General features: G+C 40.8%; 1 protein-coding gene across 1 annotated transcript in view; it reads left to right on the forward strand.

Annotated features, from left to right (window-relative positions):
• Positions 1-17,528, forward strand: part of DNAJC12 (DnaJ (Hsp40) homolog, subfamily C, member 12) — a 30,287-nt gene that overhangs the window by 9,371 nt on the left and 3,388 nt on the right. The window contains exons 3-4 of the mRNA XM_011972877.1: positions 983-1,122; positions 11,705-11,909. Of these exons, the coding sequence (XP_011828267.1) occupies positions 983-1,122; positions 11,705-11,909 (345 nt within the window). The remainder of the gene's footprint in view (positions 1-982; positions 1,123-11,704; positions 11,910-17,528) is intronic.

A 17,528-nucleotide genomic window follows, 5' to 3' on the forward strand; every position in this document is an offset into this window, starting at 1 on the left:
CCTCAGCCTCCCGAGTAGCTGGGATTACAGGCGCCTGCCTCCACCTCCAGCTATTTCTTTTTTGTGTGTTTTTAGCAGAGACGGGATTTCACCATCTTGGCCAGGCTGGTCTTGAATTCCTGACCTCGTGATCCACCCACCTCGGCCTCCCAAAGAGCTGGGATTACAGGCGTGAGCCACTGCACCTGGCCTATATATGGATCTTGTATTCTGCTCTGCAGAAGGTTTTTACTTCACTGAGGAGCAGAAGAGATTTTGGAGGTGTTTCTAACAGAGCCATAAAAGGTTTCTATTATATGCCATCTGGTCAAGTAGATTAGTGACAAGCTACCATTTGTCCCAGCATCTACCATGTTATTTATTATACTTAAGGCCTCTCGTTTCTCTTAGGACAAAAAGCAGACCAGCATCCTTAACATGACATCTCAGGCCCTAGTTGATTGAGCTATTGTCTGTCTACTGTATAGCCCCCCATCCCTCATCATTCTGCCCCTAGCATTGTGTCCTCCAGCCACACTGGCAGTTCCTACTTCCTCTAAGTCACCGTGCTCCTTCCTGCTTTAGGGTCTTCAGTTTTACTGTCCCTCTTGCCTAATTACTGCCCTCTCTCACACCCAGCACTAAAAAAGGTAGTTTTCTTCCTACAAGGTAGAACAGTAGTTTTTCAATGTTTACAAATGTCTCTTTCCCCTGCTAATAATGTCTATTGTTCACATCTATGTCATCAGCACCAGGAGTAGCATCTGGCACATGACTGAGGCACAATACAGGGAGTGGATAAACTGTGTGCCAAGCACTTTACATCCATGATCTTGCTTGTCCTTGTGATACCCTTTACAAAAGCTTAATGAGGTAAATTGGCCCAAGGTCACATAGCTAGTAAGTGGCAGAGTCATGGTTCTAGTAAGATCAGTTGGATAGTTTTGGAGTTTAAAATATCCCCTCCGAGAAAGAAGTGCTCATTTCTTGATTTGTTTTCCAGTGGAGACTTTTCAGAAACTGCAGAAGGCAAAGGAGATTCTGACCAATGAAGAGAGTCGAGCTCGCTATGACCACTGGCGAAGGAGCCAGATGTCGATGCCGTTCCAGCAGTGGGAAGCTTTGAATGACTCAGTGAAGACGGTGGGTTTCTTGCTGGGGATGACGTGAATTTGTGAAGCTCGGGATGCCCATGGATTAGATTCATGTAGTTGCTTAAAGAGTCATTTGGCAATAGGAGGGAGAAAACCAAGAAGTTAGCAGAGTCTGGATGTAATTTAGTGTCCATAAATCCCATGAAGAGAAACCAGAATAGAGGCAATGAATTTGTGCCAGAAGAGCCTGTGACTACATTTTTTTTTCAGTCTCTTTGGCTGTTTGTTTCAGTATACACACTCCCTGTTATTGCTTACTGTTTTATGAGCTCTAATAAACGTGCTTCTCAAGTTGCTCATGAATTGCTGAGTTTTAACCATTGTAAATTCATATTCTCCATCTTTTTCATTTATGTCAGCTTGTTCTCTTTTTAAGGCTTAGAACTTTCATTAAAAAGGCAGGATCTGATTAGTCAAAGAAAGTCATGAATTATTCCTATTAAACATTCTGGTGAAAGAATTGTTAGACTTTAAAAACATTGTGTTATCTTCTTCATGTCATTAAAAGGCATAAATATCAAAATATTCACTCTAATTCCTGTCATATGTTTATTTTGTTCAACATTGACCTTTGTATATTATAGACAAAATGTAATTTTAAATATTTAGGCATGATTTATTACCTAGATTCTCTCCATTGGAACATTTTTCTATGACATGGGACTTATAATACAGAAATTACCTCATAGGTAAGTTTTCAGGGACAGTTATTAGAATTAGTGTATAAAATGATTCACATCTCTTAAATTATAGTCCTTCAGGGTTACATTTAGATTTCCTTCTTCAGAGTTTTTATTTTTGAAGACTTGAGCAAATTGTTGATAAAAGGCCCATAATACTGAAGGGTGTTTTTGAAATAATGGGGAAGAGCAATGAAAAATTCCAAAGTATATGATTAAAGCCACTCTACATAAAGTGTAAGCTGTTTTCTTCTTTGCATTTTGGAAAGAAGTGTGCATTCATGTGGATTTGTTTAAGATGGGCTAATTATTTATGAGAGACTAACCATATGATTATTGTATAAATGCACAAAATTACTAGAGGGAATCTTTCAAAAAATTGTGACTTTATGTATCGAAAAATAAGATTTTTGTCATTTTCGTTGTGTAAATTCAAAATTCCTTTTTGACACTAGCTAAATATTGTTCTACCAACTCTGCATAACCATATTTCCCTGTCTTCTAAGTGTCACACACTGTAACTGCAACTGGATTCCTGACTCTTGCTATTCTATTCTATTCTATTCTATTCTATTTATTTATTTATTTATTTATTGAGACAGAGTCTCGCTCTGTCGCCCAGGCTGCAGTGCAGTGGCGCGATCTCGGCTCCCTGCAAGCTCCGCCTCCTGGGTTTGCGCCATTCTCTTGCCTCAGCCTCCCGAGTAGCTGGGACTACAGGCACCCGACCCCAAGTCCAGCTAATTTTTTGTATTTTTAGTATTTTCAAAAACTCTTCTCCAAATCCCCACTTGGATTTATATTGCCAACATCTTTCCATTAAATACTAATTTCCTGTCTCCAAACACATCATTTCTGCTTTGAATGTAGCTTAACTGTGAACTGTTCGAGGTTTTACAATAATTACATTTTAGATATTACTGGCTGCATCATTTCTCTTGTCAGCAAAGTTGAAATAGTATGCTAGGCTATATTTGGCTTTAAATTTATTTTTATTAGTGGTACAAAAATGATGAGATGCCTATCTCTCTGCTTCAAATTAGCATTGATTTTTTTTTCTCATATAGTCTTCTTTGTTTGGGCTAAACCTTATTGTTTCTGATATCCTTCTATTTCTCTTCCACAGTGGACTTTGAATCGTATATACCAAGTATTACCTGTTCTATACCTCATTTGATAGACATTCTATAACTTTCCTTTCATTCCTTTTTGTTCTTTTTTTTTTTTTTTTTGAGACAGAGTCTCACTCTGTCGCCAGGCAGTGGTGCAATATGGACTCACTGCAACCTCCGCCTCCCGAATTCAAGTGATTCTCCTACCTCAGACTCCTGGGTAGCTGGGACTACAGGCACACAGCACCACTCCCAGCTAATTTTTTTTGTATTTTTAATAGAGACAGGGTTTCACCATGTTGACCAGGATGGTCTCCATCTCCTGACCTCGTAATCTGCCCGCCTCGGCCTCCCAAAATGCTGGGATTACAGGCGTGAGCCACCGCCCCTGGCCTCCTTTCTGTCTATGCCTTACAGTAACTTTTGCGTGTGAGAGCCTCACTTCTTTCTATAACATTTTAATTGTCGCCTTGTCTTTTTGCATATTTCATCTGTTCATCATTTTGCATTTGCTACTCTAGAGACATTAATAACAATGATCATACCTAGTATTGTTGGTCACCTAAGAGATCACGTCTATCATTTTGTAGATAAATGTCACCATTAGGGTGTTTGTGTCAGGTATTCAGTAGTGTCCCCTTTATTCCCAGTTTTGCTTTCCTTGGTTTTAGTTACCTGCAGTCAACCCCAGTGCAAAAATAGGTGAGTATAGTACAATAAAATATTTTGAGAGTGTAAGAGCACATTCACATAACTTTTATGACATATATTGTTATAATTATCCTAGTTTATTATTAGTTATTGTTATTAATCTTTTACTGTGCCTAATTTATAGCTGTGGCCATGCGGGCGTAGTAGGAAGCTTTTCTGATAGGTAGTCTGTGGCCAATTGGACCCACCCCAAAGACACCTTGCCCAGCTGGGAACCAAGAAACAATCAGCAGACAAACAGGCCCACGTGGGGCTGACCCAACCAGCCCTCCCAGAGGCAATCAATTTGTCAAATGATCAGTTCACCAAAAATGTGTTTCCATTAACTCTTTATAAAATTTGTAGCAATTGAAGTGGCATGAGATAGTTTTAACAGCTTATGAGAACTATGCCCATATGGCCACAGTTATAAATTAGGCACAGTAAGAGATTAGTAACAATAACTAATAATAAACTAGAACAATGATACCAACATATGTAATAAAAGTTATATAAATGTGCTCTTACACTCTCTCAAAATATTTTATTGTACTATACTCACTTTGTTTTGGACTGGGGTTGAACTATAAACTTTATCATAGGTGTGTATATATCAGAAAAAGCATAGTATATGTAGAGTTTGGTACTATCCAAGGTTCAGGCATCCACATGGGGTCTTGGAATACCCCTTGAGTATAAGGGTAGACTATCATATATGCCATTCTGACAATAAAATGATTATAACTTTTATTATTTCAATTTCAGTGACATGTATCTAAAACGCATGCCCAGCACATTTATACATTTTTTTTTTCTTTTTTTTTTTTTTGAGACGGAGTTTTGCTCTTCTTGCCCAGGCTGGAGTGCAATGGCGCCATCTTGGCTCACTGCAACCTCTGCCTCCCAGGTTCAAGCAATTCTCCTGCCTCAGCCTCACGAGTAGCTGAGATTACAGGCATACGCCACTACGCCCGGCTAATTTTGTATCTTTAGTAGAGACAGGGTTTCTCCATATTGGTTAGGCTGGTCTCAAACTCCCGACTTCAGGTGATCTGCCCACCTCGGCCTCCCAAAGTGTTGAGATTACAGGTGTGAGCCACCACGCCTGGCTAGATTGTTAAATCTCATAAATTCCCTTTCCTTCACACCATCAACCCTGTGTTTCTGCTTTTTATTTAAACAGTATAATCCCTCTGGAAGGAAAAGCATTGTTTGGGAGCATTATTAGTCCCTGTACCCACAAGGCAGGCCAAATCACAGTATACTTTTGTAGCATCACACACAGGATCATATCTTGGGAATTTCCTTTCGGAAAATTCCTCAAATGAGCCACAGCCTCAGGGGTGCCACATTTTTTTAAATTAAAAACTTAAAAAAATTTTCAATAGCTTTCAGGGTACAAGTGGTGTTATGGTTTGGATTTGTGTCCTGCCCAAATCTCATATTGAATTGGATGAGGGTCCTGATGGGAGGTGATTGGATCATGAGGGTGGATTTCCCCCTTACTTTTTTCATGATAGTGAGTTCTCATGAGATCTGATGGTTTAAAAGTATGTGGCACTGGGGCCGGGCACGGTGGCTCACGCCTGTAATCCCAGCACTTTGGGAGGCCGAGGCAGGTGGATCACGAGGTCAGATCGAGACCATCCTGGCTAACATGGTGAAACCCCGTCTCTACTAAAAATACAAAAAATTAGCCGGGCGTGGTGGCGGGCGCTTGTATTCCCAGCTATTTGGGAGGCTGAGGCAGGAGAATGGCATGGACCCGGGAGGTAGAGCTTGCAGTGAGCTGAGATCGCACCACTGCACTGCAGCCTGGGCGACAGCAAGACTCCGTCTCAAAAAAAAAAAAAAAAAAGTGTGTGGCACTTCTCCCCTTCTCTCTCTTTCCTGCCACCATGTGAAGAAGACCCTTTCTTCCCCTTCACCTTCCACCATGATTGTAAGTTTCCTGAGGCCTCCCAGTCATGCTTCCTGTTAAGCCTGAGGAACTGTGAGTCAATTAAACCTCTTTCCCTCATAAATTACGCAGTCTCAGGTAGTCCTTTACAGCAGTGTAATACGCCAAAGACACCTTGCCCAGCTGGGAACCAAGAAACAATCAGCAGACAAACAGGCCCACGTGGGGCTGACCCAACCAGCCCTCCCAGAGGCAATCAATTTGTCAAATGATCAGTTCACCAAAAATGTGTTTCCATTAACTCTTTATAAAATTTGTAGCAATTGAAGTGGCATGAGATAGTTTTAACAGCTTATGAGAACTATGCCCATATGGCCACAGTTATAAATTAGGCACAGTAAGAGATTAGTAACAATAACTAATAATAAACTAGAACAATGATACCAACATATGTAATAAAAGTTATATAAATGTGCTCTTACACTCTCTCAAAATATTTTATTGTACTATACTCACTTTGTTTTGGACTGGGGTTGAACTATAAACTTTATCATAGGTGTGTATATATCAGAAAAAGCATAGTATATGTAGAGTTTGGTACTATCCAAGGTTCAGGCATCCACATGGGGTCTTGGAATACCCCTTGAGTATAAGGGTAGACTATCATATATGCCATTCTGACAATAAAATGATTATAACTTTTATTATTTCAATTTCAGTGACATGTATCTAAAACGCATGCCCAGCACATTTATACATTTTTTTTTTCTTTTTTTTTTTTTTGAGACGGAGTTTTGCTCTTCTTGCCCAGGCTGGAGTGCAATGGCGCCATCTTGGCTCACTGCAACCTCTGCCTCCCAGGTTCAAGCAATTCTCCTGCCTCAGCCTCACGAGTAGCTGAGATTACAGGCATACGCCACTACGCCCGGCTAATTTTGTATCTTTAGTAGAGACAGGGTTTCTCCATATTGGTTAGGCTGGTCTCAAACTCCCGACTTCAGGTGATCTGCCCACCTCGGCCTCCCAAAGTGTTGAGATTACAGGTGTGAGCCACCACGCCTGGCTAGATTGTTAAATCTCATAAATTCCCTTTCCTTCACACCATCAACCCTGTGTTTCTGCTTTTTATTTAAACAGTATAATCCCTCTGGAAGGAAAAGCATTGTTTGGGAGCATTATTAGTCCCTGTACCCACAAGGCAGGCCAAATCACAGTATACTTTTGTAGCATCACACACAGGATCATATCTTGGGAATTTCCTTTCGGAAAATTCCTCAAATGAGCCACAGCCTCAGGGGTGCCACATTTTTTTAAATTAAAAACTTAAAAAAATTTTCAATAGCTTTCAGGGTACAAGTGGTGTTATGGTTTGGATTTGTGTCCTGCCCAAATCTCATATTGAATTGGATGAGGGTCCTGATGGGAGGTGATTGGATCATGAGGGTGGATTTCCCCCTTACTTTTTTCATGATAGTGAGTTCTCATGAGATCTGATGGTTTAAAAGTATGTGGCACTGGGGCCGGGCACGGTGGCTCACGCCTGTAATCCCAGCACTTTGGGAGGCCGAGGCAGGTGGATCACGAGGTCAGATCGAGACCATCCTGGCTAACATGGTGAAACCCCGTCTCTACTAAAAATACAAAAAATTAGCCGGGCGTGGTGGCGGGCGCTTGTATTCCCAGCTATTTGGGAGGCTGAGGCAGGAGAATGGCATGGACCCGGGAGGTAGAGCTTGCAGTGAGCTGAGATCGCACCACTGCACTGCAGCCTGGGCGACAGCAAGACTCCGTCTCAAAAAAAAAAAAAAAAAAAGTGTGTGGCACTTCTCCCCTTCTCTCTCTTTCCTGCCACCATGTGAAGAAGACCCTTTCTTCCCCTTCACCTTCCACCATGATTGTAAGTTTCCTGAGGCCTCCCAGTCATGCTTCCTGTTAAGCCTGAGGAACTGTGAGTCAATTAAACCTCTTTCCCTCATAAATTACGCAGTCTCAGGTAGTCCTTTACAGCAGTGTGAAACGGATTAATACAAACGGTTTTTAGTCACATGGATGAATTGTATAGTGGTGAAGTCTGAAATTTTAGTGCACCCATCACCTGAGTAGTATACGTTGTACCCAATATGTAGTTTTTTATCCTTCAGTCTCCCTCCCAGCCTCCTACTTTCTGTATATTATACCACTCTGTATGCTTCTGTGTACCCATAGCTTAGCTCCTATTTGTAACGGAGAACATACAATGTTTGGTTTTCCATTCCTAAGTTACTTCATGTAGAACAATGGCCTCCAGCTCCATCTAAGTTGCTGCAAAAGATATAATTTTGTTCTTTTCTAGGGCTGAGTAATATTCCATGGTGTATATATACCAGATTTCTATCATCCAGGAGTGATGCAGCTGAACTGGTATTTTTTCCCCACACTGTCTGTCACTTTACTACCCACTTATTTATTTCTCTTTTCGTTTTCTAGAAGTTCCTCCTGATAGTTTAATTTGTAAAAATATTTTAAGACCTCACCCAGGTCAATGAATATGTTGGCAGTTTAAATTTAGACATGTAGTATTGGTCTGAAAAAAAGGGTTTGGAGTGAGGATTCAGTAATCCAGGTCTTTGGGATCCTGTGATAACCTGAAGAGTTATCCCAGGATTCCAAAGAATCTTAGGGAAATGTATCTATGTCATGCTAAATGGTTTTACCCACAGAGACCCAGGGTGTGGATGGCTCTCCCTCTAGCACCAAAATATATGGCAGCATGGATTTAGGATGCCTATGGGAAAAAGAAGCCACAGCAAAGGCACAGTCAAAATGAATGGCTGAGAAAAATTCTCATAAGCCGCTAAAACTATCTCATGCCACTTCAGTTGCTACAAATTTTATAAAGAGTTAATGGAAACACATTTTTGGTGAACTGATCATTTGACAAATTGATTGCCTCTGGGAGGGCTGGTTGGGTCAGCCCCACGTGGGCCTGTTTGTCTGCTGATTGTTTCTTGGTTCCCAGCTGGGCAAGGTGTCTCTGGGGTGGGTCCAACTGGCCACAGACTACCTATCAGGAAAGCTTCCTACTATGCCCACATGGCCACGGTTTCACCAGCCAGATGGGAAACAGTGTGCAATTCAACACCTTCTGCTAGTTCAAAAGGCAATCTGTCTTAATTGGATGTTATCCAAAAGCAGGTCAGAAATCACCCTGACAAATAAAAAATTCACTCGTGGTGATCGCTGATCCAGGATAATAATAACCAGTCAATTTTGTATAGCTATTTAGCTGATCTATGGCTCATCTAAGTCAATGGATTTAAAAAAATTTTTGTGCCAATGTTTACTGGAATGTAAACCAAATTTTTTATTTCCCTGTGTGTGTGTGTGTGTGTTTTAATGAATGCTTCATGAATGTGCCTGTTATCTTTGCGCAGGAACCATGATAATCTTCTTTGTATCATTCCAATTTTGGTATATGTGCTGCTGAGGCGAGCTCTATTTCCTAGTATTGACGAAGGTCTAGAATGTAAGAAAATGACTTCCTAGAGAAAGAAACAACTCATTTAAGAAAGCTGGTAAACAAGTTAGTTGTGAAGGCAGAATAACAACATAGCGATTTCATAAACTGTTAAGATTAGTGGCCTTTGCACGTAGGTTTGCTGTCTGTTTAGTTTTAGTTCCTTCCATGCATATATAGATTTTCTGTCTTGTGCATTTTATTATCTTGCTCTACAGACTCTCCCCTTTCTAGTCTCTCTCTTAGTCGGTATCAATTGCTGTCATTTGATATCTTTTATTGCTGCTGATTCTATTGAAATGAGTAGCTCCATAATAGACTAGTTCGCTTGATGTTAAATGTTGTTCTGTGCAACTAATACCCTTGTGGAGTTGAGATATATGCTTGTGAACACAGAAATGAGTGATTTGCAGACTATCTAACTGTGTCCCAGCAAACAGTGATGCTTAGCATCACTCTGATGTTAGTCTTTTGATTGAACTACAAAGCATGAGAAGCACTTGTATCTGAGGTTAGATACAGTTTGGATATTTCTTCTGTATATTTCTTTAATGAGGATCAGCAGATGTGGGATTCTGATGATAACATATTTTATTCTGATTTACTCACAAAGGAGATGGATAAGACTACTATTTCAGAACATATTTTCACTGAAACCTTTAAAGCATTTACTGTGGATTAGACATTAATTCTATCTAAGGCAGACCACAGGTACTTTGATTTCAAGAGAGAAGTACTGAGGCACAGAGATCAACACATCATGTACAAGCCACCTTGCTGGCTTGTGAAGCTCACAGTTTACATTTTCAGCTCTCTGGGCCCTGAATTCTTGAACGTCTTATTCCCTGTTTTTCACTAACCTTCGTAGTATCCTTTTGCAGAGGAAGTCACTGGCAGCCGTTTTTATTTTGTGCATATGCAAAAACCAAATCAAAACAACAAATCTAAACCAACCAAAGTCAATTTTTTTAATACCAGCTGAGGCATTGCCTCTTTAAAAAATTAACATTTTTATTTTGAAATAAAATCTACAGAGAAATGGGTAGTACTTGCATTTACAATTTAGTAAATGGTTTTGAAGTGTTTACTCTCTAACTATTCCCTTCCCACACATATTGTTGGCACCAGGAATCTCCCTCCTTAAATGTTTTTGCATCGAAACTTCATCTAATTTTAAAAATAGAATATTTTCTTTTTTTTTTTTTTGAGACAGAGTCTCGTTCTGTCACCCAGACTGGAGTGCAGTGGTGCAATACCAACTCACTGCAACCCCCGCCTCCTGGATTCAAGTGATTCTCGTGCCTCAGTCTCCTGGGTAGCTGGGATTATAGGCACATATTACCTTGCCCAACTAATTTTTGTTTTTTTAAGTAGAGATGGGGTTTCACCATGTTTGCCAGGCTGGTTTGGAACTCCTGACCTCGTGATCTACCTGCCCCAGACTCCCAAAGTGCTGGGATTACAGGCGTGAGCCACTGCGCCCAGCCTAAAATAGAATGTTTTCTAATTGTAGATATACATAATCTTCCCATAGAAAATTTGGGAAATACAAAAACAAAAGATGTAATTCTGTTACACATATATAACTACAGTTACATTTTGGTGCCTTTCATTCCCATTTCTTTTTCTTTTTCTTTCTTTTTTTTTTTTTTTTTGAGACCGAGTCTTGCTCTGTTGCCCAGGCTGGAGTGCAATTGTGCAATCTTGGCTCACTGCAACCTCCGCCTCTTGGGTTCAAGCAATTCTCCCGCCTCAGCCTCCTGAGTAGCTGGGATTACAGGTGTGCGCCACCACGCCCAGCTAATTTTTGTATTTTTAGTAGAGACGGGGGTTTCACCATGTTGGCCAGGATGGTCTCAAACTCCTTGCCTCAGGGTTGCCTTAAGTGATCCACCCACCTTGGCTTCCCAAAGTGCTGGGATTACAAGCATGAACCACTGCGCCCAGCCTCTATTCTTTTTCTTGTTAGGGTGAGAGCTGATTACATTTATTGGTGGCAATGACTGCTTTATGGGGTGGTTCTGGGATCTGGGGGTTGATTAGCCTGTGGACTGGTTATATTTGAAGAAGAGGATTCAGGATGACACTTCTTTGTAGTTGGGAAGAGATAGGTTGAAGGTGGGAATAAATGACTTCTTTGATTTGAATAGGGCAGAGAGCTAGAATATTTATAATTTTAGGGTGTTAAAAGGCTATGTTTCCCTCTAGTCTTGAGTTTTGGTAATAGAACCAGTATGTCACTGTTTCTTAGTACTTCAGGAATAGCTTCCCACAGTATCCAGATGAGGTTTTAAGGAATAGTTAGGCATTATTTTGGTTGATGGTAGGGCTAATGATTCCACTTGAAATATTCTTGACACAGCAAATCAAAAGCGCTCTTTTTCACTGTATTCATTTGTTAATTCGTACATCCATCTCTCCATTCATCCATCTGTCCAATTTTTAGATCTAATAGGAAATACATATACAGAACAGAAAATAAAAAAGGTACAGAAGGGTGTATGGTGAAAAGTAACTATTAACAGTTGGATTAATTACTATTTGGATTAATTTGAGTAACTTGTTAATAGTCAAGTCTAACATGTTGTTAGCGCTACAGTAGTAGGTCAGGTGTTACTACATATCAAACTTTAAATATAGAAAATCATATAACATCAATTTAATTTTTGTATCTCTGCTTTACATTAATTTAGTCCATGCACTGGGCCGTCAGAGGTAAAAAAGACCTGATGCTGGAAGAATCTGACAAGACTCATACCAACAAGATTGAAAATGAGGAATGGAATGAGCAAAGAGAAAGAAAGAAAGAGGAGCTGGCTTCAACCACAGAGAAAACGGAGAAGAAAGAACCCAAGCCCCTGGAGAAGTCAGTCTCTCCGCAAAATTCCGATTCCTCAAGTAAGTCATGTTATATAACTGCAGAATGGAGAAAGTCTGAAATTAAAGAGCTTTGTTTATAATGTATTTATTCTTAACTTTTCCAATTTGCACAGCAGTGCCAAGTTTAAAGATTGGTTTAGCATCTTAAAAGAAACTTAGCATTGACACCGAAACTGGAAGGCATTCCTCAGAAGGGAAACCTTGAGACAATTCTCAGTGTCTTTGGCTTTACTGAAATAACACTAGCTAACATTGATTGAATGTTTACTATGTGCAGGAACACTCTTTACATATATTAGTTTACATTTATTATCTCATTTAATATTAATTTTACATATATTAACTTATTTAATTCTCACTACAAGCTTGTAGGCTGATGTCAATATTATTCTCATTTTATAGATGAGAAAACCGAAGTCCAGGAGGTTGAGTAATTTGCTTAAAGTCATACAGCTTGTATGGGAAGGGAAAGGGGTCTGAACCAAGGCAGGTTGGCTTCAGAGTCAGTGTTCCAAGGCATTGCCCTATCTTGTGATAATGCCTTATTTAATTTAAATTTTTTTTTTTTTTGAGATGGAGTCTCACTCTGTCATCTAGGCTAGAGTGCAGTGGCATAATCTCAGCTCATTGCAACCTCTGCCTCCCGGGTTCAAGTGATTCTTGTGCCTCAGACTCCCCTGTAGCTGGGACTACAGGCGCCTGCCACGATGCCTGGCTAATTTTTATGTTTTTAGTAGAGATGGGGTTTCACCATATTGGCCAGGCTAGTCTCGAACTCCTGACCTCAGGTGATCCTCCTGCGTGGGCCTCCCAAAGTGCTGGGATTACAGGCGTGAGCCACCACGCCCAGCCCAACAATGCCTTATCTGTAAGTAGCTCTCTAGACATTCTGAATCATTTATAAATCCACTGAAGCAGAGTATTATAGAAGTTTACCTCCTGGCTACCAAGCTACACTACCTGAGTTCACATCCTAGCTCTACTGCTTATCATCTGTATTACTTGGCAAAGTTACTTAACTTCTCTAGACCTCAGTTTCTGCATCTATAAAATAGGGATTATAATAGTACTTGCTCATCCAGGTGCATTGCCATGCACTTGTAGTCCTAGCTACTCAGGAGGCTGAGACGGGAGGCTGGCTTGAGGCCAGGAGTTCAAGGCTGCTGTGTGCGATGATCACTCCTGTGATTAGGTGCTTGCATTCCAACCTGGGTGACATAGTGAGACTCCATCTCTTAAATAAAAAATAGTACCTTCTTATAGAGTTACCATGAGGATTAAATGGGGAGATACATACAAAATGCTTAGCACAGCAGTTCACCTCTAGGAAGCCCTAGGTAAATGTTAGCTGTTTGTATCATTTGTCCATCTGACAATCTATCTAGCCATCTGACTAGTTTAGATGTGTTATATATACACACACATTGTAACTGTCCTTCAAATTATGTGTTGATTCTCAGGGTAGTGATGTAACACCCTATTAGAATTTAGCCTTTAAGCAGAACGTTCCTGAACACCCTAGAACACTTGTATTAAAAAGAAGATAGTTTGATGGCTTGTGGTGGATTATAGTCTTTTGAGAAATAGTCACTTCAAATCTCTTTTTGGGGAGAACTTTTACATGTTCTCTTCTTGCTGGGAATGAAGTTTCATAGTGTTTGATTCAGATGTCTCTGTTGGTTACCCAAGAGATGGCTGTGGAGTCTGCACATTGATTGCATCACCCAGTAACTGGAAATGGTTATAATATAACAAACTGATCAAAGGAGAAGCCCGAAATGTAGAAAAACAGTGTTTTAAGCAAACACAGGAGTAAAATCACTCCTCTGCATGTAAACACGATGAATGTTCAGTTATGTGTGTCTTGAACCCCTGGGGGTTCCCTGAGTCATTCTGTTTTTGTCAGATTTAGACCAAGTCTGTGCACACCAGAATTAGGTGTAGTGTGGATGGGGTGAGAGATACTTCAGAGACTCAGGCATAATGCTGAGGCCTCATCAGCCCCTCTTATAGGAAATTTTCCTTCTTTTTAAAAAAATAGTCTTTAGATACTGAATAAAAACAAAAGAAGTATAGACTTGCTGTTAAAAAATTCAAAGAATCATATATAGGCAGTAACTTAGTGTCTACCCCAGGCTGCCAACCTTCTCTGCTTCTATTTCTTTTTTTTCTTTTTTTTTTTTTTGAGACGGAGTCTCACCCTGTTGCCAGGCTGGAGTGCAGTGGCATAATCCTGGCTCACTGCAACCTCTGCCTCATGGGTTCAAGCGATTCTTCTGCCTCAGCCTCCTGAGTAGCTGAGATTACAGGCACACGCCACCATGCCCGGCTAATTTTTGCATTTTTAGTAGAGACGAGGTTTCACCATGTTGGCCAGGATGGTGTCGATCTCTTGACCTTGTGATCCACCACCTTGGCCTCCCAAAGTGCTGGGATTACAGGTGTGCGCCACCGTGCCCGGCCAACTCTGCTTCTATTTCTTGAAGTAACCAAGGCTGACACTCAGATGTGTTTCCTTCCACTACTCTCTATGCTAATACAAGTGTGTATATGTGCACTTATGAGAGCTTTAAAAGTAAAGAATGGGGTTATACTGTACACATTTCTCTGTGTTACACGGTGGTTAAGAATGTGGGTTCAGCTTTTCACTGATGAGTTGTATGACCTTGGGCAAGCTAGTTAACCCCTCTGCATCTATGTCTTCTTAATTATATAATGGTCAAAATATTAGTGTCTACCTCATAAGAATTTTTTTTTTTGAGGAGTAAATAACTTAATGGTCTGGGTGCAGCGGCTCACACCTGCAATCCCAGCAATTAGGGAGAGTGAGGTGGGCGGATTGCTTGAGGCCGGGAGTTTGAGACCAACCTGGGCAACATGGCGAAACCATCTCTAAAAAATATATGAAAACTAGCCAGGAGTGGTGGTGCGTGCCTGTAATCCCAGTTGCTTGAGCCTGGGTGTGTGGGGGGATGTTGAGGCTGCAGTGAGCTGCAATTGCACCTCTGTACTCCAGCCTGGGTGACAGAATGAGATCCTGTCTCTCACACACACACACACACACACGTAAAATATTTAGACCAGTACCAGGCACATCGTAAACACTTTTTTAGTGTTAACTTTTATTATTAGGGACTTCTTTTTAAATCCTTACATTCAGAATGAATTCCTGCTTTTTAACAGCTGATAACATTCCACAGTGTGGATATATATTATGTCAAAGTCAAACAAAAATATAGATTCGAATCTCTATGTAAAACATTTTACTTGGGAAAATATATAAAAACTACATTGCAATTCAGGGCATACACACAGATGGGTGGTCTTTGGTGTGTCTGAAGAACAAATAAAATGTTGTGTGTTTTATTAGAAAGAGAAATGTTACATATTGTTATGAAAGAAAACTCATTGGCACTAGCAAAGATTTTGGAGCTAGCAAGCTCTAATTGGTGAGTGATGGCAATAGGTAAAACTAGCCTTAGAGGCAAGGCAGGTCATTTCAGCAGCTGGCTTGTGATAGAATTCTTGGGCAGGCATCTGTATCTTGAGTGCTTTTCTTTTCCTCTCCCTGGTTCTTGACTCTAATTTACTTGGGTAATAACAGATAATGCCAATTCATATAATTAATTTTCACATATAATTTACTCAGAACAAATTGTGATACCAGTTTTGATGTCTTCATATTGTGATATGTATGCTTTTCTTTGAAGTGAAGCCAGCCCTGCAGTCGCTTGGGCCTGTACTCCTAGAATTTTGGGAGGCTGAGGTGGGAGAATCGCTTGAGTCCAGGAATTTGGGACCAGCTTAAGCAACATAGCAAGAGCCCTGTCTCTACAAAAGTAAAAAAAAATTAGCTAGGTATTGTGGCGTGTGCCTGTAGTCCCAGCTACTTGGGAGGCTGAGGCAGGAGGATTGCTTCAGCCTGGGGGTTTGAAGCTGCAGTGAGCTATGATCCTGCCACTGTGTTCCAGCCTAGGTGACAGAGCAAGACCCTGTGTCTCCCTGTATCAAAAAAAAAAAAAAAAAAAAAAAAGGATGAAGCAGAGGGGATGGGAATCATTGTTCCTTTTTTCTGAAACAGAGTTTCGCTCTTGTTGCCCAGGCTAGAGTGCAGTGGCACCATCTCAGCTCACTGCAACCTCCACCACCCGGGTTCCAGTGATTCTCCTGCCTCAGCCTCCCAAGTAGCTGGGATTACAGGCACCCACCACCACACCCGGCTAATTTTCATGTTTTTATTAGAGATGGGGTTTTACCATGTTGCCCAGTCTGGTTTAGAACTCCTGACCTCAGGTCATCTGCCCACTTTGGCCTCCCAAAGTGCTGAGATTACAGGCATGAGCCACTGAACCTGACTGGGAATCATTGTTCTAAGAAGCTGTTGTTGGAGAATTATGAAATTCTGCCAGAGGTTGCATTTACAAGTATTTTCTTTATGCTGTTTAAAAGATTATTGGCTTTTCTGACTAGTGCCTTAAAGCTGGAGTTGGATATATCAAAGCGCTGTTGCATGATTATTTATGATTTCATTTTACTGCAGTGTAAATTTTTGTAATGTCAGCATTTAAGAAATATTATTCCCGTCAACTTTACCAAGCCCTGAGTGGCTTCTTATATATTACTTTTCAGCATATTTGCTAATTTCCTCAAGCAGTGCTAGATATTCACTTTGGAATTTGCCTTTTGATGTCTCTTCTGTGATGAGCAGCCACCAAACAGCCCCCACCACATTCTAATTCTTTATTGCAAACAGTAAAATATGGAGCACTGCATCTGAAAACCACTGTGTGAGACAATCTCATTTTTACTTTCTTTCTGCTTAAATATGCAATAAATATGCATTCTGATAAGTACAGTTCTAGAATAAAATAGTTTCGTGTAACATCTTGGAGTAAAAAAAGAGAAAGTAAATTTTTTTTTTTTGAGAAGGAGTCTTGCTTTGTTCCCCAGGCTGGAGTGCAGTGGCACCATCTCGGCTCACTGCAACCTCTGCCTCCCAGGTTCAAGCTATTCTCCTGCCTCAGCAGGATTACAGGTAGCTGGGATTACAGGTACCTGCCACCATGCCTGGCTAATTTTTTGTGTTTTTAGTAGAGACGGAGTTTCACCATGTTGCTGGTCTCGAACTCCTGACCTCGTGATCTGCCCACCTTGGCCGCCCAAAGCACTGGGATTACAGGTGTGAGCCACCGCATCCCACCAAGAAAAATCTAAATGTATGCAATTATTTTGGTGTGCTGCCATGTCCCTGGGCACTTGCCTTCCTAGGCATTGCCACCCCTGTGGCTCCAACCACAAACATTGTGACTCTGCCAGAGGGCTTGCTTTGGCAATACAGCCTGCTTGGCAGCAAATCAGCAGGCAGTAAGTGCCAGGAAGTAAATGCCCTTTGGATGACAATAATGAGTGGGAGTGGGAGGCTAAATTCCCCACGTCCTTCACCCCTCACATGAGATAACTCTAAAAAGTTTTATATTGTCTCCCAGGGTTCCCCAGTGGGATCATTTGCAGTTACCCATAGTGGTAACTTGTTTGATAATGTACCTTTTCTAGATTTGGTTCTAATTCTGTTAAGGTGCCACCTAGGATCACCTCCCAAATTAGCCACTTTGTTTCAAATTCTTTTTTTTTTTTTTT

Source organism: Mandrillus leucophaeus, unplaced genomic scaffold, assembly GCF_000951045.1.
Source record: "Mandrillus leucophaeus isolate KB7577 unplaced genomic scaffold, Mleu.le_1.0 Scaffold1310, whole genome shotgun sequence".
Classification (NCBI taxonomy): domain Eukaryota; kingdom Metazoa; phylum Chordata; class Mammalia; order Primates; family Cercopithecidae; genus Mandrillus; species Mandrillus leucophaeus.